The 24467-nt window shown below is 40.3% G+C and overlaps 1 protein-coding gene across 7 annotated transcripts in view; it reads right to left on the bottom strand.

Annotated features, from left to right (window-relative positions):
• Positions 1 to 24467, bottom strand: part of ABLIM2 (actin binding LIM protein family member 2) — a 129258-nt gene that overhangs the window by 68381 nt on the left and 36410 nt on the right. For all 7 annotated transcript variants that reach the window (XM_064711712.1, XM_064711714.1, XM_064711716.1 and 4 more), the window contains exons 3-4: positions 12615 to 12798; positions 2590 to 2705 (exon numbers count right to left, since the gene is read on the bottom strand). In XM_064711712.1, the coding sequence (XP_064567782.1) occupies positions 2590 to 2705; positions 12615 to 12798 (300 nt within the window). The remainder of the gene's footprint in view (positions 1 to 2589; positions 2706 to 12614; positions 12799 to 24467) is intronic.

Raw genomic sequence — 24467 nt, 5'->3', positions numbered from 1 at the left:
TAGGATCTTATTAAAGCATTTAAACAGTCTTCTTAAAAATTTTCTGATTTAAGACTGCATTTCATTGGTTACATGACACTAATGAGACAGTGTAAGTGAAATTGTAAATGTTTCCCTTCTGAGCACACAATGATAAAGCACAGTTTGTATTTTCCTTTAGAGATTTGGAATGTATTGAGGGAGCAATAACGTGGCTCTTTAATGTTACCCTCCAGAGCACCAATACCTGCAAACAAGCCTAGCACAAAAGCATGTGCACTACAGAACATTTGAGTTTTGCTAATAATAAAGAACATTTGGGTATGTGCCTGGTTTTAGTCCCTGCAGTATTCTACAGTATTTGTTGTTCAACTGCAATCAGAAATTTGTTTGTGATCTCCCCTGTACTGGGGATTCATCTGGAAATCTAACTTAATCCGACTGCTTGAGGGTTTATTTCACACAACACATGAACACAACATCATGTGCTCAAATGTCATTCACCTTTCATTCGGTTTAAGCTTGGGTGGGCAGAAATGCAGCATTTTGTGAGTTACTTTTTTTTTTTCCCTACTGCTGCTTTCTCTGTAAAGTGCCAGATAATTACAAACAAATATTGTGGTTGCTATGCCAACAGTGCCTACTGATGCATGTCCTTGTCTTCCCATCTTGGATGCAGCATCCTTTGGTGACTCAACTGAATTCAAGCAATAACTCGGCAGAACACATCAATTTGCTGCTCCATGTTAATATCCTTCCTTGAGTACTCTCTCAAAATCAACACTGTCACAAGAGGTTTTCAGAGCTATTGTTTTATAAAACAAAACAAAACAGAGAGGTAGGTACTTATATAATAAAAATTTCAAGGTCTCAGGCAGAGAGCAAGTATTTTACATTCTTCATTTCTTCCAAGTGGAATGTGTGAAGGAGGTTAGAAGCAAAAGGGGAGGATGAAAATAGAAGGACTTGCCAGAGGGGGCCGTGATGCTGGGAGCTCAGTGAGTCCCCAGGAGAAGTTCTGAAAGCACTGCCGAGATAAACAGGCTGGGGAAGAGCACACATGGCACACATCAGACACTTCTGAGACAGGAACTAACCCAATGTAACAGAGGGTCAGTGTACTACTCCTTCCTTGAAAAAGTTTGCCTGAGGTCATGTTTTTGTGCATTACTAACAAGTGTTGCTCATTTAAAGCAACTCTTTAAGATCTTTTCCAAGAAAGCTCTTGCCAGGAGATACATCATTCACTGCTCTATGCAATGTGGGGAAAAGGTAAACTTCTATTTTCCAGGGTCAGGTTTCGCCACAGAGATGTGCTTGCTCCCAGTGCTGTCTCCCTCTGAGGCAAGGGGTTTGCTGAGGTTTGCAGGTGTCTGGGCTCTGGGAAGGCTCAGCGCAGACCCAAGAGAGCTGAGGAAATACAATGACAAGAAAAACTCTCCAGTGTGTGTGTGCACAGAGAAAGGGAATGTAAATACATTAAAGGATTCTGTGCCATAGATAATCAAATTAACTTGTCCTGTCAGTACTCAACCAGGCTAATAATGTCCATTGTAGTCAAAGGCACTTTTCACATATGTCAAGGAGACAGCAAAGATGGCCAAGGAGAATCCATCTCTGGAATAAGTGAGAAGAGAAAGCACCTAACAGAGAGGGCCAACCTATCCCCAAAGAGAGTGGCATTAGCAAGAGGAATCCATAGAGTATGTCACAGGGCATTCACACAGCAGGTTTGGCTGATGAACTGTAGAAATGAGATGGTGAAAATTTCTGTGAAGAAATGTTAGGGGAAAAAGAAAACAGAAAAAAAGGAGAGATTTCTCCCAGAAGTGGGCTAGATTTCTTACACAGGAAGATGAGCAATCCATGGGGCCCTTCCTCAGCCATGCTGAATCCAGCTTGATGTAACAGTCATTAAAATTTTTTCTGTCTTTGCTGTTTAATTGCATTGCTGCTGCTGTTTAATTACATGAAGTTAGCAGTGGACTCTTAAAGCATGGCAGCACTTTATAAGCAAAAGAGCAGATGAATGGAGTTCAGAGCTACACCACCCCTCTATGGTTTACTGCAAAGAAGTTGGTGTGAAAATATCACATTTCTTTCCCCTACTGTTTGTATTTTCTGATAGTGCACAACAGTCTGAGGTCAAGGTGAATGTCCCCCACTTCACACATTAAACCCCTTGCTGTGTAGTATTTAGCCATGCAATCCTGACACTGATATCTTCTAAAGCTGGAACTGGAACACTTAAAAATCATTAAATCTCACCCTGGCTTTTATTTCAGATAGACTTGGACTAAATCCTCAAAAATATCAGCATCTATATTATGTTTTTCTCCAAATAATTTGATTTAGTTCATTTTAATAAAATCTTTGAGAGGTTCAATGTATTGTTAATCCTATAATAGCACCATCTGTGCTTCTTTTTAACATCAGACTTGACTGAAAAATCACCCTCTACTTTTTCACGTGGCTACCTCATATTTCATGACACTTCTTATGCAGCAGAGTAGTATAAGTTCCAATAGTACACACTGGTGTAAAATTATGTTCTTTAAACCTGTGCAGACTAAGAAGTACTGACTGAAAAGAGCAGGAATCCATACTTACTTCTCAGGTTCTGTACAGGGAAGGAGCCAGTGCTGCTGGAAGGGGGCAGGGAACATTTCTGGCAGATGCATTCCTTCCCATTAAAAGTTACCCGGTCACCCGCAGGGAAAGGCAACCTGCAACAGCAGAAACAAAAGCAAACTGGTTACAGTCTCATGCCTTTATCAAAATTAAATATCCTCCCACAAAGGAACTGATTATACTCTGGCTTCTTTTTCTCTGCTTGCACAGTTCTCATTCAGTTTTCCAGCCACTTAGAGGCTTAAGTATCAAAGGGGCAAATCAAACAGACAACTTCAAACGCACATGGTTACAGCTTCTTAGGAAAAATAATAATATCTAAAGCTACAAAAACACAGTGAGCACTCAAGTCCAAATTGTTGTGTATCTAAGAAATGTAGTATCAGCCAGAGTTCATCACTAACAGGATCAGTTACAGAATGAAAATAAAATTGGCATTACAGGGAGTTAAGTAGAGGCAAATGCAGCTGCTTTTATGTTGTTAAATAGCTGCACAAGAGTGATGACTCTTATACATTAAAAACCAGCACTTGTCCTCACAACTTTTATCACATCAAAGTCTTCCTCTTAATCTATGTGCTCAGAAAGCAAATGTTATTGAACTCTCAAAGGGAAAAAACCTATCCCAGTTATGAACCCCACAGTGTCTACATTATTTGTTTTCCCTACCCAAAAATAGCTCTCCTTAAACTTAATTAAACCATTCCTTTTTATCAATGTTCTTAAAACAAAAGCTCTCTGCTGTGCACTTCCTTGTCTGGGCACAGAAACCACTGAGGCTTTTCCTCTAGGAGAACCAGATGGACAAATCACTTCATATGCAGGAAAGGATGGTGAGGATTTAGAAACACATTTCACTCCACCCAAAGCTCGTGTCCAACTAAATCCCTACCCAAGCTATCAAAATAGGGCTTAATGGGGCACAAACATAACACACACCTTCTGCTCCACGGTGAAGTCCATCTGACCACACTATTTCATTAGCATTTCATTAAAATTCATGGCATTCTTCCACACATGCTATCAAATTCATACCAACTGTGAGGTTGTCTCCGCTACACAAGCTACACAGATACTTTGTGCTAAACTTAAACATTATTTTGCTCCTTAAACTGCCTAAGAGATGCTTAGTCTACACTTGAATTACGCTTAAAGTACTTTTTTTATTACTTAGAAAAAGAAAAAAGCAATGCTGTCGTTTGTTCCTATATAATGTTACTAAAATATATTTGAAACCAGCTAAGTGCTGGTTTCCATCCAACCATCCATTTTGGACCACTAGTGATAATTTAAAAAATCATGAGGAGACAGAGTGTAAGTATCATTATCTTTTTTGATATCTGATAATGAATTCTGCATTTCACCTTCTTTTTCCTCTTTCTCAAGGTTTTATAGTCAAAAAACTTCCTACCTTATCACTTACCTAAAGTTGTGGTAAGGAAAAATACTTTATAGAAATAGCCTTCGTATATTGCCTTACTCTCTGACCCAGCTAAATGATCCGTGTATGACTCTGGTGCAACAAGGCCCAATACCATGTTATAAATTCAGGAGGTCTAAATTTCCATCTGTTCCAAAGAGGATTTTGTACCATTAGTTTTACTCAATAACCTAATCAGAAGACAACGCTGTTTCTATTGAGATAGGCAGGATATGGTGGAGCTGCACTCCAGAGAGCAAACCTGTCCTATCTCGCAGCAGTAGCAAGCTTCTGTGTTATACATTCAAAAAAACTCCCAATGCTATCTTTTTGGGTCATAATTGTTGTCTGCAACAGATTTTGGTACTTTTTAAAGTCAGAGATGCTTCTAATACACAGAATGATAAAAGAGCTTTATGAACTCATAGAGGAGCTGAGGCTGGAAAGGAGCTCTGAAGGTCATGTGCACCAACCCAAAGCTTATTTAAATGAATAAATACAGTTGAATAAAAATTAGTAAATGTGATACACTTCTATATAGATAATAAAAATTCATAACTAATTACCAAAACCTGTCTCTAAAATGGAGTCATACAATCCAAATGCTGTCCTAGTTTTCTACTGCAAATATGAATGAAACCATTTAATCACGTTTTCATTTTAAAACAATATTAAAAAATCAAGCCTAGAACTTAACACTACTAATTCACCTGAAAAGACAAAAGCCAAGAGATTTCAACCTTTTCAGAACTGAGACAGGAACTTGTATCCAATCTCCTGCATGTTTTCAGGAAGAGATCTCATCTTGACTTACAGATACACACAGACTTATAACCACTGGTAATCTGCCCCAAATTCACCCCCCACAAAAGCAGCACCCTGCTCCACTGACACCAGCACAGAACCACCTCTCACTCCAATGCACAGCTGCATGCCCTGGGCAGGACAGTTCCTTCAACTATGCTTTGCCATGGGAACCAAGGCTGCGCTCAGCCCATGACCCAGCTGGGCTCTCCTGAGATGCCTCAGTTAAACAGCAGGGTTTGCACCATTAATAATCCCAGGGATAGTCATGTGCTGGAGCTGTGAGCAATTCACTGCTCTGAAGAATGACTGTGACTACTGAACAATCTTGTATGTAGTACATAAGGAGCAGTAGGGAGAGGTGAGGTATATCTTATAATTACATCTTCCTGACTCAGGGATATACCTAATAAAGATCCAGCTGAACTTCCAACTGAGCACAGAAGCCCACCTCAAACAGATGCACCAAGCAGCAGCTAATGTAGAAGCAGGGAGTGCTCACTTTGAATTGGCTCATCTCATCATTGTCTGAGCAATCAGACAATCTAAAAGGAAATAAGTTAAAACTAGAGGAGAAGAGGAGGAATATTCACCTCCTATGGCACAAAGACAGAAGGAGGCAGCTGACACCTCTAAACATGCCTACTCATAGGCACCACAGCAGGTCACAGAGCCTCCTTAGATGGGAGGGCACTTAGAGGGTTTCCTAGCCAATAAAAATACTGAACTTGGTTTATTTTCTAATGGTTCAGTAGCTAATCATCGTGCCTTTCCATTCCAATGGGAAAGAGCAACAATTTTGATTCTTTATTGTTCTCCAAATATGCAAGACACCTTGTTCTAAAAAAACTGCAGGGAAATATTCCTTGGAGCTGTCCACTCCAAGTTACAGACAAACATTTCCTCCCCTCACAGGTCTTCTAAACCTATAAGTAAGTCTCAAAGTTTGTTTCACTGTCTTGTTCACTGGGAATTCATTCCCCACACATTTGTCAGTTTTCCTGTCCCAGCTGACCTCTCCCTTTCACAAGCAGCCCTGCTCAAGCATTTCAGTGCCAGTATGAGTGAAGGCACAACAGAAGGTGGTAACAGCCAATTAACAAGGTTTCAGTTTCTGAGCTCTCTAAGTTGTGAGCAGGACTATATATAGAATTTTAGGTTAAGAGCAGCATATCTGCCTTCAAATACAATGATATCTCACCACCAGTCACCCACTGAACACTGCGAGGTATTGCAAAAACCAGGACAGGGTTTTAATTATCTACTTATCCTATAATAAATATTCAGTGAGATTTTCACAGTTGCATTATCTATTTTTAAAATGAGAATTAAGAGCATTTTTAAAGCAGCTCTCTCAAATGACTTGCAGAATTTTAATACATGTATGATTCATTTCCAACAAATTTTGTTTTACCACCTGCCTATAATATTTGCAAACCCAGAATAAAATCTGGAGGTGACCAACAAAACTATATTGTAAAACATCAAATCACCATCAGCCTAATCCAGGCTGTGTGCTGATACCAAAAGGTCTTGTGCTGATATCACAGGTCTTGTCCTTCTCTGCACCACACCTCAATCTATGCAGCTGTGGGCAGGTCATTCAAGCTTTCTGAGAGGGACAAAAGAAAATGTTTGGGTTTTTTGTTTTGGTTTTTTTTTTTTTTTTTTTTTTTTTTTTTTTTTTTTTAGAGCAGATGGATGCCCATCTATTCTTTAAATTGCTGATCTGACTCTGTGGCTGAACAGTCAACTAAATTTGATATATGAAAATTAAGACAAGCCTGTGGTCAGGCTGTTGAGAGAGCAAAACTATTCATGTCAGTAGGTGGCTGCAGTTTCACCAGGTCAGGTGTAATGTCAGACAGCATCCTAAGGTCCAGCAGGATCAAATTATGCTCTAACTTGTACCTGGTATGATCACATCCCTCAAGGTGTTCCATAGGGATGAATCCTTGTGGATTAAAATGATGATACAAAGTGGACATTGAGTGCTATCTACCACCTACACAAATTTCAGTGAGGGAAAATGCTAAATCCTGCAAGCAGTGAGGAACAACCCCTTGCACCAGTGCACCAAGGGGTTAATCAGCTGGAAAGCATAAAAAGATGTGGGGTCCCAGTGGACACAAAGTTGGACGTGAGTCACCAGTGTGTCCCCACAGCAACCGAACAGCCACATCATGGGAGGCATTAGTGCAGCCAGCAGACACAGGGATGTGACCTTCCCTCTGTGCATCATTTAGGAGACTGGGCACTGATACAGGGATGTGATCTTCCCTCTGTTCATCATTTAGGAGACTGCAGCAGGCACCATTTTGGGCTCCTCAGGACAAGATTTACTGGAGGGACATGAGGGAAAGTGGTCAGGTCCAGAGTGCAGCACAGGACACATGGGCAGGCAGGGGCTGCAGCAGATGTACCTGCTCAGGGGAGATTGTGTTACTGTCTAAAACTACCTGATGGCATGCGCACAAAACTGGAACCATGCTCTTCTCAGAGGTAAAGAGTGAAAGGACAAGAGGGAGCAGAAATAAGCTGGAACATGGGAAATGTCAACTTAATATAAGGAAAAAAAAATACCATGAGCTTGTTGAATGCTGGAACACACTGTTCAGAGAGTCTGTTGGAAATTTTTTAAAGAAATGCCATCAGCTGTCTACTCAAACTGGACTTGCTTTGAGCCGGGGCTGGACCACCAAAAATCCCTTCCATCCTACATTATTCTAGGGCTATAGGGATGTTCCATATAGAGCCAAAGAATCCCAGAATAACTAAGGTTGCAACAGACCTTCAAGATCATCAAGTACAATCTTTGTGACCAAACTCCACCATGCTCATGTCATCACGTGCCTACTGATTTCATAAAGACTGCCAGAGATGGTGATCCCATCACTTCCCTGGGCACCCTGTTCCAATGCTTAACCCCCTTTTCAAAGAAGAACCTTGTCTATCTGAACCTCCTCTGGCACCATATAAAGACATCTCCCCTTGTCCTATTGCTGGTTTGTGGGAGAAGAAACCGACCCTCAGCTCACTACAACCTCCTTTCAGGCAGCTGCAGAGAGCCTTCTCTGAACCTTCTTTTCTCCAGATAAACAACTCCAGTACCCTCAGCTGCTCCTCACTGGACTTGCACTCCAGACCCTTCCTCCAAAGAGCAGGAGACCTAAACCTGAAGACCAGCACACCACCATCCCTTTGTTCAGGAAGAATCACTTATTGATAAATACATTTGGTTTAGAATCAAAATGTCAAGAACACTCAGGCTGATTTCAAAATCGTAGGCTCAACACCTTGTAGGTTCCTACAATACCTAGAAGTGTTCAGTGGGTGACTGATGGTGAGATGAAGACCACTTCATGAGATGCCTTAAGAAGCACCAGGTACTGCTTAAGTGGAAACCAAACCCTTTCCAAATTCAGCAGCATTAAAATTTGAACAAATAAAACAGTTTAGCACATTCAAAAAGTCTGTAATGACTGCTATGTTTAAGAAGAAACTAAATTTGAAGTTTTAATTTTCAGTATTAAGACATACATAAACAAAAGATGTCAGTTCTTTCTAGAAGTAGCAGTGCTATATATGTAGGATTACACAACCTTCTGCTGAAAAAAAGAAAAGAATTTAAGCTTTCTGATTTTTTTATATTCAACTGCCTGGCCAAAGTGAATTACCTTCTTGAAGACAGTAAAAATACAAATGGGCTGGAAGAGGTTTTATAGCTGGATTTGGCAGGCAACCCCTTCTGCCTCTTTCCCCTCCACATACTATTCACCTCTACATGGCACATATTCAGCTTTTGTCAAGATGCTGTTTTAAAAGAAACTTCCTGAGCTCAGAAAGACTTAAATATAAAAATTCTGCAAAGCAAACACAAACCTGTTTCCTTATTAATCCAGAATGTATGTGCTAATCTATCCCCGGCCTAGGGGTCAAGTTGTCCTCTCTTTATCATTTACATGCCACAATTTTTTTCCAACTTTTAAGTACATGAGTACTGAAACTAAAAAGGTAACCATTACACACACTCCTCCAACTGGGTACATAAACACCAACCCCCAACCTGGCTAATTACAATAATACCCATAAAATCAAATCCCTGTTTTTTTGTATTCAGTGAACACGCAGCACACAAGTAACAGAAATCGTACTCTAGGTGCCACATAGACAGACCATATATCTTAATATATTCTTACTAAATCTATAGGAATTGTTAACACACTAAGACATCTCCTGAAAATTCCATTTTTAAAGCATTATCACAGGTATGACAACCCATTTCTTTCTGAAATACTCAATGTCCTGCCCTTTCCCATCCTACATAAGAGCCAAACTGTCCTGACTACAACAGCCATGTCAGAAGTATGTGCACAATTTTAATAAATTTAAGCTTCTATTGCTATAGCCAGCCTCAATTTTCTCCCTCTTTCTATTTACTTTTACAAATACATGAAGCTTTTGAAGGACATGTCTTTGGCAGCCCTCTGGAGGACACAGCTCCTTCCATTTAATGAAGCTATAAGAAGATTGCTCAGCCACTTCCTGGGAATAAGCATTTAATCTGCAAGTTTTCACTTGTAGATTACACTTCCTGAGTAAGCATTTAATCTGCAAGTTTTCAATTTATGTTGTTATTCTTCCACTCATTCCTAGTTTTAGGCATCGTCATCACAAAACACCACAGCAGAAGAAAGGTTTCACTAGACTATGAACAGCACTGGAAGAAGAAAGGATTAAGTTTTTAACCTTTACTCCAGCAGAGCAAACATGCATTGAAACTTGATTTTTTTTAAGAGCCACTTGGTTAACACAAGATAGAGAGAAACAAATAGGATGGCACAACATATTGTACTTCTACCAGTTTTTCTCTGAGCACTAATTAATTTTTTTTATTTTTTTCTTTAGCTTGTGGCAGCCCTGGGCAGTAGCATCTGACTCTCAAGAGATGCCCAGGGATGAGCTGGATTCCTGACACTCCAGCTTTTTCACAGAGCAGGGCAGCAGGTAACAAATGCAGTGCAGAGGGTACAAGGCACACAGCTCCCTGTGACACTGAGCCATGTGGCATCCAGCAGTACTAATATCAGGAGACAACTGAGCTTGGATTGCTGACTTTTCCACACTGCTCCTGCTGGCTAGGTTTTCCCACTGCTGCTACCATACACTTCCCACATGTTTCTATTCAAACCTTATCTTCTCTGAAAATAAGGGGAAAAAAAGGACTTGCTACTGGCACTGGTTTACTATGCAATGTAGAAACAGTTCAGAAGTGTTACTTCAGCAGCTACAGAAATAGGGGTTGCAGAAGTGCTCATTTAAAAGAATTTTAATGATCCTGCAGCATTCTGGAGAAGCGTGTCATGAGTGCAAAATGCCTTCTGTTGCCAGTGTTTTCATGCTGAGGATGGTAAGAGCCTGGCTTGGTTTCCATGAGAGTGGGAACAGCCCCACTGGCAGGCAGTCACCACTTCTCAAATTCACACCCTTCTGGAGCTTAGACTTCTAACACAGCACCCACACTGAAGTCTGGCTGTAAAAGGTAATGCCAAATGCAATTGGCATCATCCAGCAACTACTACTGACAGCGTGCCTTGGTGCAGTATCTCAGGTTTTCACTCATCTGTAAAAAATGAGGGCACAAATGGCTCTCCTCACTCTCCCCACCAAGGAAAATACTAAAGTAGAGAGCTTTACACCATTACACCACCCCCCCCTTTTATCATTACTGTTTCTTAAAAAACAAACAAGTTCTTTCTTTTGACTTAAACAACATGTCGTTACAGCCTACCAACCTTATTTTTACTGAGAATTTCACTCAAAATAAATGCTGATGATGTTTAGATAGGACACCCTTTCCCATAAAAAACACAGGTTATGTCTGGCTTGCAATGACAGGGATAATTGAAGCTGATTTAAAGCATACAAACACATGACAGGATTCTTCTGCTGCTCTGCACCACAAATCAGTGTTACAACCCCCCTGGGAGACACTAATTGAATCCTGCTAGTCAGCAGGGCATTTGCTGGCTCTGATGAAGACAATATGAATTTGTGTGTTCTTCCAAGAAAAGTAACAGAAGCAGATCTGGGTCTCAACTGAACGACTAGAAACAGCAAAATAGCATTTAATACAACTATTCAGTTATACAGAAGGTTAGGGAACATCTCTGATTTTATTTTTTGCATGATGTATTATTGTATCAGGAACTCCATTTTTAAAAGCTTTACCGCATCTTCATCACACATTGTATTTGCAGCATAAATAATTTCACAGTGCTGCAATTTAACTCATCTGAATTGTTAGGCACTTAAATATTTTAGTCACAAGGAAAATTATTCCAAATTTCCAGGGAGACAAAATAAACTGTATCATCAAGTTCTAAACTATGATTGACTAAATAAAGCAGGAGTTGGTATTTCAAATGGCCTGAAACCCAAGGTAGGTAGTTTCTAAGTACAGTAACACACAGTTTAATACACTTCTGCTAAGCTCTAGTGGCGTGACTGAGGATACAAGCATGTTTAGCCAGAAAAATGGAATCAACCAGTTTTTTTGGTCTCTCTTAACTGAAGGAGGATCTTACTTTACAGAAGGTACAAGTGCTGAGAATAAAGGTACCAAAAATTAGTTCTGCTCTTCTCTAGAAGAGATGTAATACTGCCAGGCTGCAGGCCAATAGCATATGCAGCCAGAAGTTAATTAATAAGATACACTTTAAGTAATTTTCCTGTACTATTAAAAGAAAAAGTAAAATATGAAAAGAATTTTAGGATTTTTTAATCTTTACTCTCCACACTTGTTTTAAGCATCCAGAAGGAAAAATTGCCTATTAAACAGGTCAGGGAATTTAACATAATAAAGGCTTGTCCATCTCAGAGTCTTCCCTCTACTACAGCTATTATTATTATTTGTGCAATTGCTTTATTTAATTGAGATTGTGTCAGGAGCCACAGCTGCTCTGGGGTTTGGTGCCCTGCTCCTGCATCAGCACAGGAGGATTTCTGAGCCCCATGGGCAGGGCAGGCTGGGCTGGCAGACAGCCACAGTGGCATGGCCATGCTGGTTTGGGACTGCACAGTCACCTGCCCGAGGCACCAGCACACAGAGCACCTGAGCTGTGCTGCACCAGTGCCTTGCTGGGCCCTGAAACCCTGTCAGAGTGGGGCTGCTTTTCTTGTACTCCTCAAAGCTCAGGTTTAGCCAGAGAAACTATAGCAGCACTTCCACTTGCTCCAAACTGCTAAAACAGTGCGTTTTCGGAAGGTTTAGTGCACTTTGAGCTTTTTCATGAAGTCCTCAATAGATGTGTTTGCACTATTTCTACACAAGAGGATTAAGATGCAGGTCAAAATTACATCAGTCCCTCGTATTGCTGAGTTTGGGACCCATGTAGGAAATGATCCCACTGAACTAAACTACTACAGTAGTAGCCTGCTGAGGATTCAGACACTGGCACTGAAATTCTTTGTACCCTCAGGCCAACAAAGCAGCAGACACCAGAGAAATTAGGCAACACTTGGTGCAAAACGTCATACAACAAAGACAGTGGAAGTTTCTAAAACACTTTGAAAATATCACACATACGATAACATAAAAAAGAAAAACACGTTTGGAAAAAAGGGAGGCACTCAAAATTACAGATTTTTTTTTTCTTTTTAATTCTGCAATTTTTTAAGGTGTGAGTAAAAGAAAAGCTTGTCTCTAGGCTATAGGTTTGAATGTCTGGCATTCAGGGCATTCTGGCATCAGAAACACAACTTCATGTAGAAAACCTACCTGCAGACAGCACACACAAAGCAGTCTGGGTGATAGGTTTTGCCCAGTGCTGAGACCACTTCTCCCTCAATGAATTCATCACAACTGAAGCAGCGTGTGCCATAGAGTCTCTGGTAGTCCAAAGTACAGATGTAGTCTCCCTGTCTCACAAAAAATCCTCCTTGAGCCAGGTCACATCCACAAGCTGCAGAAAGAGAAAGAGCAGACTCAGAAGGCAAGAAACAAATGTTCTAAAATTAGGCTGACTTTTCACCTGTGATCTGAATAGTGGAGTACTTAGGCACTGCAGTGTACAGGCTTATGATCACAGAGCAGATGTGCATCTGAAAGACACTACTCCTACAGTAAATTACATCTGTCATGTATTTTGGACACTAATAGCCTGGACTTACTTAATGTAAAAACCTCAGTGCGCAGCAGCTGTGAGTACAAAGTTAAAGTCTGTAGGAGTTGAGTTCAGGGTTACCATATACAACATCTAATACATGTAACAGGTTAAAAGAAATGCATAAAGGGTACAAATCTTTAAAATCTAAAGCACCAGTGTCGCAAAGAAACATCTCTGACAGATTACAGGTGTTTGATATTTTCTCCTTGAAGCAAAAGGGTTAACTAGTGCTGTCTCTAAACATGGGGACTAATGCTCATGGCAACTGCTCCAAGTTTTCACAAGTTAAATCAGTATAAAGCACCTCTCATGTTTACCTGATGAACACCACTCATCATCTATGAACTGGAGGCATCTCCAGGTTCATCTGCCCCTGGCAAAAGTAAGGTTTTAATTCTAAATGTCAATTTTTATTTTTTTAAACTAAACCTGTACGAAAGGGTTAAAGTTGATTAACCAAAGGCTTGTGAGAATGCTCAGGAGTTTTCTTCCTTGCACCAGGGATGGAGCTAGGCTGGAATTTTGAGAAAGTATAAGATGGGAAAGGAGAGATATAATGGTCTGGTGAAGTCACACAGAAAGAGCAGACATGTAGAACATAACCACCATCCACATTGGCCAGGATCTTTGAAAACAGACTTGACTTGATTTAAAAGAGACCTGGACTTCAAAGTAGTGATTCTGCTGCTGTGTTGACTACTCCTTTATAGCAAGTCACAGCACCACACTTGTTACTACACACTTCTGCTCCTGGGGATGTTCATGTGGGAATGTGTTCCCATCAGCAAATGGTGTTTACAGTCAAACCATGCTGAACCACAGCAGTGCCACTACTCACATACAGCCCACAGAAAAGGAGTGGGAATGTTGCTTATTAAATTTGGGTTGCATGTACTAAACATCGCAGAGCTGCTCAGTGCCTTGGTCTCAAAACAGCAGAAGTATCCATGCTTGTAAAATTCCAGATTGAGATTTACACTTGGGTACCTGAGAGCCCACAGGCACTTTGGTTTCTAAATGTAAATCCTGACAACTCACACCCAAAGCTGTTTGCAGTGTCAGAATCAGTCATCTTGCTCCTAAACTACAAGAAAAATAGTCCAACAAAGGTGCCCAAGGCACAAACCAACACATAGAGCACAGAAACCCCAAGAAAGCAGAGGAGATCTAGATCATTCATTCAAAATTACACCCAATCACCCTCCCTCTTCTATAGTCTTTGTTAGCTGTAGTACAGGAGGCCTGGGCTCAAGGCTCTCCTTGAACCCTCTGAGGGCTCATCCCTGTGTGGGATTTCAGTGCTCATCATTCTCCCTGGAGATGGCCCTGACTGCTAGGAGTCAGAAAACAACAATCATGCTACAGCTGTATTAGTGTATGGTCAAGAACTGAACAGCTATGGGTCCTAATCTTTCCTATAATTGAAAATAATTCCAATAATTACTATTGCATGTGTCATGGACAACATGGATTAGATTATTTATATTTGAATACATTGTTCATGTTCTCTATCTCACAGGTTTCACACATTTGCTTTAGCATTTCTCTTTCTCACCCATGCCCTCATTTTTAGGAAGGACAGCCTTTTTGAACAGACTTTCCAAAAATCTGGCACAACTTGCTGGATGTCATGAGTCTCTTTCAGCCTATGTATTTCAGCTACCTACTGGTGTCAGAGAAGCAGAGCTCAGCTATGGATTCAGGATGATGCTGAGCAGCATGCTGAGCTGATACTGATGCCCCAGAGCAACTCTCAACTGCATCATACAGTGTTCAAACTTGTAAAGTGGATCACTAAAGAAAAAGTTAAAAGGACATAACTGCATTTCTGAAAAGAGGAGAGAGGGGTTATGTCCCTAAATATGTTTCTTTATGCTGGTTGTGGCACTCCTGACTGCAGTGTGCCTGGACAAAGGCAACAAGAGCCACTTGGAGCTACAGAACAGGCTCTGATTAACATATTCTGCTGTGCACCATCACAGAGGGGCATGCAGCTGGGCTTCCATCACCAGAGGAAGATGACTCGATAGCGTAGCCACAAACTATTTGCCACTGCTCTGTTGTGCACTTTTGTCCCTGTTCACCTGCTAAAATGAGAGATAAGCATAAGCAAATCTGTCTTTATAGGCCAAATGGACGCCAGGCAGGCTCTCACTGAAGCTAAGAGAGGCCTGGTGCAAGGCTTGGGGCACATGGGGTCAGCAACAGTTTGGCATCTGGGGGCACTCTGTCTCACCCTGAGGGTATTGGCCTCTCTTTGCTGCCACTAAAGCAGACTGCACTAATGCACTTAATTCTGGCTTCTCAGGAAACCCTGCAGTGAAACTGCTCTCCTAAAGGGAGGCAGAAAAACAAGTTATTGGGACTTCAAAATAAAAGTGAGCTCAGCATCCTCTCACCAGGTCCCTTCTTAATTGCTATTACTTCAGCCTCCCCCTATGCAAGAGTGGCTGAATGAGCATCCCCACCAGCTCTGCTCCGCTGGCCACACCTCGAGTCACAAACCCTTGCCTGCTCCTTCACTCTCTGAGCAATCTGATCCAGTTTAACTTGACACTCAGCTGACCAGAGAAAAACATAAGGATTCCAGTTAAATACTGGCTTGAACATTAAAACACTCATGGTTTAAAGCTGAGCAGAGCAGCTCTGAAGAGAGACCCATTGGCCTTCCCTCAGGTGAGATGCTGTGCCCCTTGCTGGCTACTTGTGTGCACACAGACACTGCCTGCCTGAGATGATGCTGCAGAGACAAGAAACTGGGAAGAGAAAGCTGGAGAAAGTCTAGGGAGAATATCTGAAGGCAGCTACCAGATCTTACTCTCCTAGGACAGGAAATTAGCATTGTGTCACATCCACTCCCACCTAGCATTTGTCTTCCAAACGGAGTATCTGGAGGAAGGGTTATTTTTAACCCAGAAACAGTTTTCAACAGCTTCTGGAGTTCATCTTGGTGATGAGAGAAAAGCACTGAAAACAGTAATTATATTAATGAAGAGACTAACACAGAGTAACTCATCTTCTTGTCTCAGTATTACCTTGCATACAAGGCAAAGAAAACTGCCTTTTTCTGAGCAGTTATAAGCTTTAGGAGGACTTTTAAAGTAGTGAATAAGTGTTTGTCTCTTATTCTTATGATACTTAGGAGCAAGTCAGTACCTGGATGTGCTATAGTATTTGAGAGGGATAATATCTACACCATTTTTAGGGATAGTATCTCAGGGTGGCATCTCTTACAGCTGGATAATTCCACTATTCAAGACAGTTTGCAGTTACCTGACACCAAATACTTCATGTATAGATGTGGGGGTTCCTCCTGGTTTAGAAACTGACTACTTTTTTCCCTAGCATGGCGTCTGCAACAGCACCTGAAGCACTGGAATTTATGCAGTGTATAATGGTAATGGTTTTAAGCTAAAATAGGTGCAATTTAGACAGGACATATGGAAGGCTTTTTTTTAAGTGAGACTGGTGAGACACTGGAACAGGTTGTCCAGAGAGATGGTAGATGGTCCATCTCTGGAAACATTTAAAGTCAGGTTGGACAGAGCCCTGAGCAAACTGATTTGGTTGAAGATATCGCTGCCCATTCCAGGGGAGTTGGGACTAGATGACCTTTAAATGTCCCTTTCATTATGCTATGATTTTATAAAAATAAACAGCAGTAAATCAATTAATCAATGCACTTTAAGCACATTGCTATTCCCCTACTGTATGCCATCAGTACTCCATTTGCAGTGCACAAATATAAACTCATCTGTTTTCTGTGCTGGCAAATGAGTCTACTGAAATTAGATTAATTTTTTGGCTGCATGCTGGGCCTAAAAACCAGCTGTGTCCTGAGCTGCTTGGGGGATGCCATGCTCTCTGTGCTGCTGCACATTGCAGCAGGCTGCAGCAGGCACTGCAGGTCTGGCCAGCCCAGCAGCGCTGTTCTGCTGCCAACGTGCCAGACAATCAAGTGGTTTGCTTACATGCAACTGCACATATCAAGTCTATATTTTTCCCTCCCTTTTTCTGCCTGATGTAAGTTAAATAAAATTTTTCTCCCTCAGCACCATGGTTTTATGTCCACTTTGGTATTTTTCCCCCATCCATGAGATGGATGCTGCTGGCTGACCACGATCCCAAGAATGACACGTAGTACACTGCTGATATTACTCTCTTTTGGCAGCTAAATTGTATGTATTCATACATCACCAATGAAGCCTGGGGTCCCATAATCCAAAAGCCCATGATCACATGTGGAACATTTCTCCTGGCCCCTATGCCTGTGCCTGTGAGAAGGAATCAGAACCACCTGGCAAATTTCCACTGCTACAGCTCTGACTGAAGTTCAAACTGAACTGCAATTAATCTGCAGCAGTCTAAGCTCATTCCAGCAGATGGCTGTTACTCTGATACTCCTCCTTGCATGGTCTGGTGTGCTAAGTTCAGATAAGCTTTTCACAAAGCTTTTGGGGAAGTCTTTCCCAGCTCCAAGTTTGCTGGCCATACAAATACTGGCATGAGGATATCATCTCAGTTAATTCACACCTCAACCTTCAGTCTATAGGTGAGCAGCAGTAAGACAGAAGGAACCTTACAATGGGGTATATAAACCATACAATTCAATCACACTTCTCTGCACAAGTGATCATATCAACTGTCTTTCCAAACACATCTGTGAAATCAAGAACACTCAAGCCTGTCAATCACTGGCAGTGTATTAGCAGTAAAATCCAAAATATCATCTATTATCTCAAGGATTTGAATGACACCTCATTTTGTTACTATCCAGGGCAAACAAAAGCAGCATGCAGCCCCAGAAAAGTCCTGGACAGACTTGCTGGTCTCTTCTGCAGCTTCCAACCAGGAAATGCAGGAAGGCAGACAGGTGTGATGGAAGAAAACCAGCAACTTTTGGGAGCAGAAAAGATACAGAGAACTGTGGGGATATATCATATCCTGCAACACTTCACCATGCACATGTAGCACTGATGAAGCTGTAGAGGATAGAGAGTACAGCGCCTATACAAGCTCCCTGGCTACACTGGCCATGATGCCCACAAATTAACTTGTGGAGTAAACACTTGAGTGCAGGAAAACCCTTTGAGATTCAGAATACTCTTATGAGATTGACAAAACATTAGAGTATACCAATTAAAATGGAGAGTTTTGGAAGTTTCCTGTGGACAATGTACCTTGAATCCTATAATAAATGGCAACTACGCATTGAATAATGTTTCATTAGAACATATATTTCCGTTTTCCTTCTGGAGAGCACAGTTTTCCAATAGCTTAGAGACAGTGCTGCTGCCCTATAAAAGCATAGTCTTAGAGGTGAACAAGGTCCTCACAGCATTAGGTACGTGGCTGTTTCAAACTACCAAAATAATCCCCAGGAAAACTGGAAAAAATGTCTTATTTATACTAATTTTTTATTTTAAGAACTCAATCTGGTTATTTAAAATTTACAAGTATGCTAAAGAAATTTAAGAAAAAGAGTAATGTGTTTTAACCAATTTTAAACCTAATAACAACTTAAGTGTCTACCATAAAATACTGCTGTCATTAGCCAGACTAATTAAAACAGGTTTTTAAAAACAATAAAAGACTGTAAAGGCCACAACCCTAAAGAAACCCCAACATGCAAAGCAACAACGCCAAATATTTTCAGATTTTCTTTAACAGTGCTTTGGGTGCCAGTTCCAGGTTTGCAAATGAAGTCCCTGCTCTATTCACAGATATGGCAGATGGCCTCGTGTTAATGAGTTGCAGCAAGTGGGAGGTGGAATAACACCACTGTGGCAGGGATGAATTTTAGGCAACAAGTCTCTCTGGGTCTCAATACAGGCATCACATCACCTTAGTGCACTGAAATGCCCAGTAGCTACTCCAGAGTGCTGCTGTATCCCTGCTGTGTTCTCAAGGGAAAAGGCATCACACAGTCTCAAGCCCCCTGCAGAAAGGCATGCTTGCACTGACTTTGTTTTTGCACAGGGAAAACCCTACCCCAAAGGAGAACTTGAGTAATTAAAAAGACTTACAGGCTTTTTTAAATAGTAATAATTCTGTGACATTATCTAATGTGCATTGAAACTATGTATAATGTTCAAAACTTCTTTATATGAATAGTATCTTTACTGCCTGCAAAGCTTACACAGATTTGAAAATCCTATCCTCTAATGAGCATTTTACCTTTCTGCTATAACTATAATGGACTGGAAGGATGCAAATAAGGAGTAAATAAATTGGAAAACAGAAACAACAGAGGTTTGGCTTCCTTTGGTGAGTAGTTAGCTACTTTCTATTGGATGCTATTAATATATTCCTTTACCAGTACTTGCAACTATGATTCCTCCCATTTCACCATGCTTTACTAATATTATGTATTTATTAAATTCGTAAAAGATACTCTTAAAAAAGGATTCATCAGACTCTGGCTGAAATATATATGTCATGTTGCTAGAGTGCTGGTGTGATGGGTGTATGGCCAGGATGTGAGGGGCTGCAGAAAGTTCACAATGAATACAAAGAAAGGTTGTAACAAGAACATGATTGTAAAAAAAGGAAAATTATCCATTGCTTTGTGATAATGCAAGTTAGTTAACTGACAAAAATTTGTTTGTGCTTTAATTATTGAGTTGTTTTTAGAAAATCAGTGATTAAATATTTTAATGTTCAGCTTTTAAAATCCCAACATAGAACCATCTGCTGATACATTAAATTACTTTTGCACCAGCAAAAGTGATCATTATTATCATCATCACAATTTCAGTGAAATAAAAACTTACACGCTAACATGACATTGGTAAGGCAGCCCTAAACCTACCACACTCTGCAACCTTGGTGAGCTTTACACTGTAAACAGTGTTTCCTGTTATACTGAGTTAATATGATCAGGGATGGCAAACTCCTGAAGGACTCTCCAGGAAGTGCTGGACACGTTGCTGGTCCCTACACTAATCCCCAGTGGCCATGGCAGCAGAAATAGCAGAAATTGCTACTGCCTGGCAAAATCTGGGACTGGGCAACCTCACAAATGAGCTTCCCGTAAGTGACTCCCATTTTGAAACGTGAAACCCTGTAGCTATGTTCAAATGCGAGTCTCTCAGATTACTCAGTGTAGCTTAGAACTTATTTATGTCCTAGCAAATGCATTTGATCTAACAAAGAAATAACTCCTATTGCCAAGTTACTCCACGTTTTTAATATTTTCACTGAATATTTTGTCTCAGCCCTTCTCATTCAGAGGACTTCCCAATAAATGATATAACTCTGGGTTCTGTGGCATGTTCAACTGAGAAAATGGCATAGAAGTGATTTATGCAGATCTGGGGTTTTTCACAATTCCCAGGACACTGCAGGGTCACAGCAACACTAATCCCCAGAACCACATACCCCATTCTAAGCTGAAGATGTGATAAATTCTAGCAGATTATTTAAAAAAAAACCATGAAAAATAATGGGAAGTATTGCTGCAAGTACTAATGAAAATTAACACTTGCAACTGCTAGCTGTGCCAGCAGGGAAGACTGCACGTGCTGCATCCATAAGAAAACAGCAATCAGGAGAATTTTGATTAGGGGTAAAACAAGATACAATGCAGCAGGTATAGCACACAGGTCATGTTTTCACCTCTGAGGCTCAGACTGGAAATTTATTTCCTTTCATCAAGACAAACCAGGAAAGGACACAGATGTGAGTTATAGTTCTTCTCACATATGTACAAAGAACACTCTTTAGCAAGATGGTTCTCCTGTTTAAATTGGTCACTGCAACTCTGGAAATATTAGGATACTATCAAAATACCCCAAATTAAATACTAATAAAACAGGGTAATTTCTATCCTTATCAATGATCTAACTACCCAAGATAATATAATTACAGCACCTGCATCTTCCTAGCTACAATTCTATGCTAACCTGTCTCTCTCCTGGGTATACTCAAGCACAGCTATAAGCAAGCTCCAAGTTAATATTTGTCTAATACCATTCACTTCATTAAATGCAGTTCTGACCTGACAGACACCCTCAGAATATTTTTATATTCAACACTTTTTTTTTAGTTTGGCAGTCTAAGTAATAAATATTTTATTGCAGTGCTTTTAATTACAGTCCTTGACACTGTTATTACAGTGGTAACAAACAAAAAAAGAATTAGCAAACATGGGAACCAAAGCCCATGAAACTTTGCCTTACTATATCAAAGATATCAGCTTCATTATAACAGTACTTCTATAAAACCTGATTAAAATGGGATATATTTTAAATTAAAAATTAAGTAAAAATTTGAAGTGAGGTTAGATGGCATGTTCCCTACAGAATTTTATTAGCAGATTAGACGTGCAGCTGAAAAGGAAATAACACATTTTAATATGTATGAGTATAAACCTTATTTATAATGCCTATTTACCTCACTAGGTCCTAGTACACTTTGATACAGAGCAAAACCAGCAGATGCTCCCAATACTGCTGTTAAATTTTTTAATCTGGATGTGTCTCTTAGTCTTGAATAATAAAGGAGTTGTTCGCCTTTTAAAAACTTGGAATTGTTTAGAATCATTATCTGGGGAATATAAGAAGAACTGCATGGGAATTAGTGACTTTATACTAACCTTCCTTGGTTATGTAATTTAATTTGAATACAAAAGGCATCTATATAGTTGCTGTTACCATTCTGAAATTCACAAGGTTGCCCAGAACAGTTGTGGCTGCCCCACCCCTGGAAGTGCCCAAAGCTGGAAGGGGCTTTGAGCATCCTGGTCTAGTTGAAGGTGTCCTTCCTCATGGCAGGGGAGTTGGAATGAGGTGATTTTTAAGGTTCTGTCCAACCCAAACCATTCTATGAATAATCAGACAGCAGTATGGCAATACACAAAACTACCTTTCTAACCTAAAAAAAAAAAAAGGGTAGAAACACAGAATTCAATGTGTTTGACCCTCTGAAACCTCATAATTTATCCAAAAGTATCAAAGAATTAGTTTCAAATTTCACACATATTCAAAAAGGTGCCACATTTTCCAGAGTAAGATCAGCTGTCACTGATGAGGTCATTCAAACAGACCTCAAATACCTCTAGACACCACACCATGGTCATTTGTCATTCTTATCAATTTGCATTTTCCACCACTGCACAGCCATAAATTCTGTGAGAGGGATCAAAATTTCCTGCAGCTTTATAAATATTACATATTTTCTGATGCAGGCTGCAAGATGGTTTAATTCAGAGGCAGTCAACCAAGCAGGCAGGCATCCCAGCAGGGCAGTGCAGCCAGCCCACACATGGGATTATCTGTCCTGGACAGTCCTGCATGCTGCACACACACCTCGTTCCATGTGCTATCTTTGGTGCATGAGGCGAGACAGGACAAACTGCATGGCTGAGTGGCATTGAAATAAATGCACCACAGGGAGAAATCAACAATAAGATAAATATATTCTCAGAATCATCACCCTGCCCATGAACAGCAGAGGTCTTGGCACAAAACTCTCCTCCAAGGCTGAAAGCAGACTGACTGATCAGAACTGAATACCATCTTTTTGCTAAATCCTAACATGTGAACTGTATTCCTTCATCCATTAATTTAAAAATCAAAGTCATATTTGCCTAACCTGCTTTTCCTCCTTTTATGTAGCTAGAGAAATGTATATTCAGTGTTCTGCTTGTTCCAAAGCTCTTCTCACCTAACAATATGGCAAATCCATATTACAAAGTAACTTATGCTTTTAAGTAACAAATAAAGCCCAGAAACAAAACAAAAACAAATACCAGAAGAATGCCAGAAAAATTGATGGAAACTCTTGAAAGGCGATAAAAGAAATTAAGACATATAAATCATGAGACAAAACCCTCAAAGCAATCATGTGGGAAAACTAAGCAAAATGATTAGTAAGGAGAAGCCCAAGAGCCCTGACACCTAGCAGCAGTTTTAGCACACCTCTGACACTGCTGTGCCAGCTGAGAGACTGACAGGTGGCTGACAGATGCTACCCACCTACCTTGTTAACATTGTGATTTTTTTCCTCATTTTATCCAAGATCTGCCAGAAGCAGAACAAACTCCTTCTTATCTCTTACAGACAGATAGGGGCAATGCAATTCTACAGTGCACTCATCATCTTCCTCTGCATGGGGGTGGGAAAAAGTCCCCTGCACTGCCTGAACTTGGGATCACTGAATCGGTTCAGTGACCACATGCTGCATTTGTTGGTGACCTGGCATCATCTAATGGAGATTGCCTATAAAACCAAAAAATTGGATGTACAATTCTGTCTTACTCCCTCTGCAGAATTTGTCTTTTCTCATAGCAAATCTATTAAAAAATAAGAGGGCTTCGACTTCATAAAGATAATAATATAGAGTAAATACCAGAATGTTACTGGTTCATGTAGGAAACAAGACTCTTGAATAACAGATCAGCTGCTCTTTTCCTGAGATAGGTCTGAAAAACTGATCAAATAGTCAAATTTGCCATGAGAACAGCTGGCTTTAAAAGAACTTAAAAGATGAATGTATGGGCTGTGGTCTGCTTTAAATACTAATCTCTTCTGAATAGATGACCAAAATATTTTTGCTGTTTAGGAGAATGCAGTATGCTTATTTTGCTTGTGGTGCAATTTTGCAAAGAACACAATTATTGAGCTGAACATTTAGTCCAATTAAAGATTGCCTCAGTTTTTAATAGTATGTACTCAATTCCCTTGGATTTTAAAAAATATCAGTATAGCTAACAGATAGTGACAGTTTTCTTTCTATTATTTCCTCTAAAGAGGAGTAGTAATATTTACAGTAACACATCTAGAACCAGAGACATGCTCATGTTTCTAGGCTGGGCTACAAGGTTTAATAAATGTCATTTATTAAAAGCACTGGTAAATAATGGAGTAAGCAGGTCGCTTAGTCAACATGAGTTAACATTTATGTACCTGTACATTTAAAACAAATTAGATCTTTGCAGCTTCCAGATAGGTTCTTAAACAAGCAAGTATCTACAGAAAGGGTGTTGTATCAGATAATTCCCTTTTCCTGGGACCATCCTTCTGCTATTCATGTGACAATATTAGATCACCAGGCACCAACCTGGAGCAAACCAAGTCATTCCCCCCAAAAAATGGAAAAGCACGGAGGGTCACACTGGAATTTAAAGATCACAGTCCAGCACAAGAGAACCTGGACAGATGTGGCCATGGTGTGCCCTACAGCAAACATTAGAGAGCTGGGAGAGAGGAAACGTCTGAGTTTCTTTGCAAATGTTCATCCTCTCCTAGTCCTGCACTGTTCTCCCAAAGTGCTCTTCTTCCTGACATCCCAAATCTATAGTAAACTCCAATATGGATAAAAACAAGTTTATATCCATTGAAAACATTCTCCAGTTTTGGGACCTAGGTTACTTATTATCTTACAATAAGGAGTCAAGGATTTCACAGTAAATCTTTTCAGGCATGGACTGGATTGTAAAATATGCTTGAGAAGTTTGCAGGGTC

This window comes from Zonotrichia leucophrys, chromosome 4, assembly GCF_028769735.1.
Source record: "Zonotrichia leucophrys gambelii isolate GWCS_2022_RI chromosome 4, RI_Zleu_2.0, whole genome shotgun sequence".
Classification (NCBI taxonomy): Eukaryota; Metazoa; Chordata; class Aves; order Passeriformes; family Passerellidae; genus Zonotrichia; species Zonotrichia leucophrys.
This window is presented reverse-complemented; position numbering and strand designations above follow the sequence as displayed.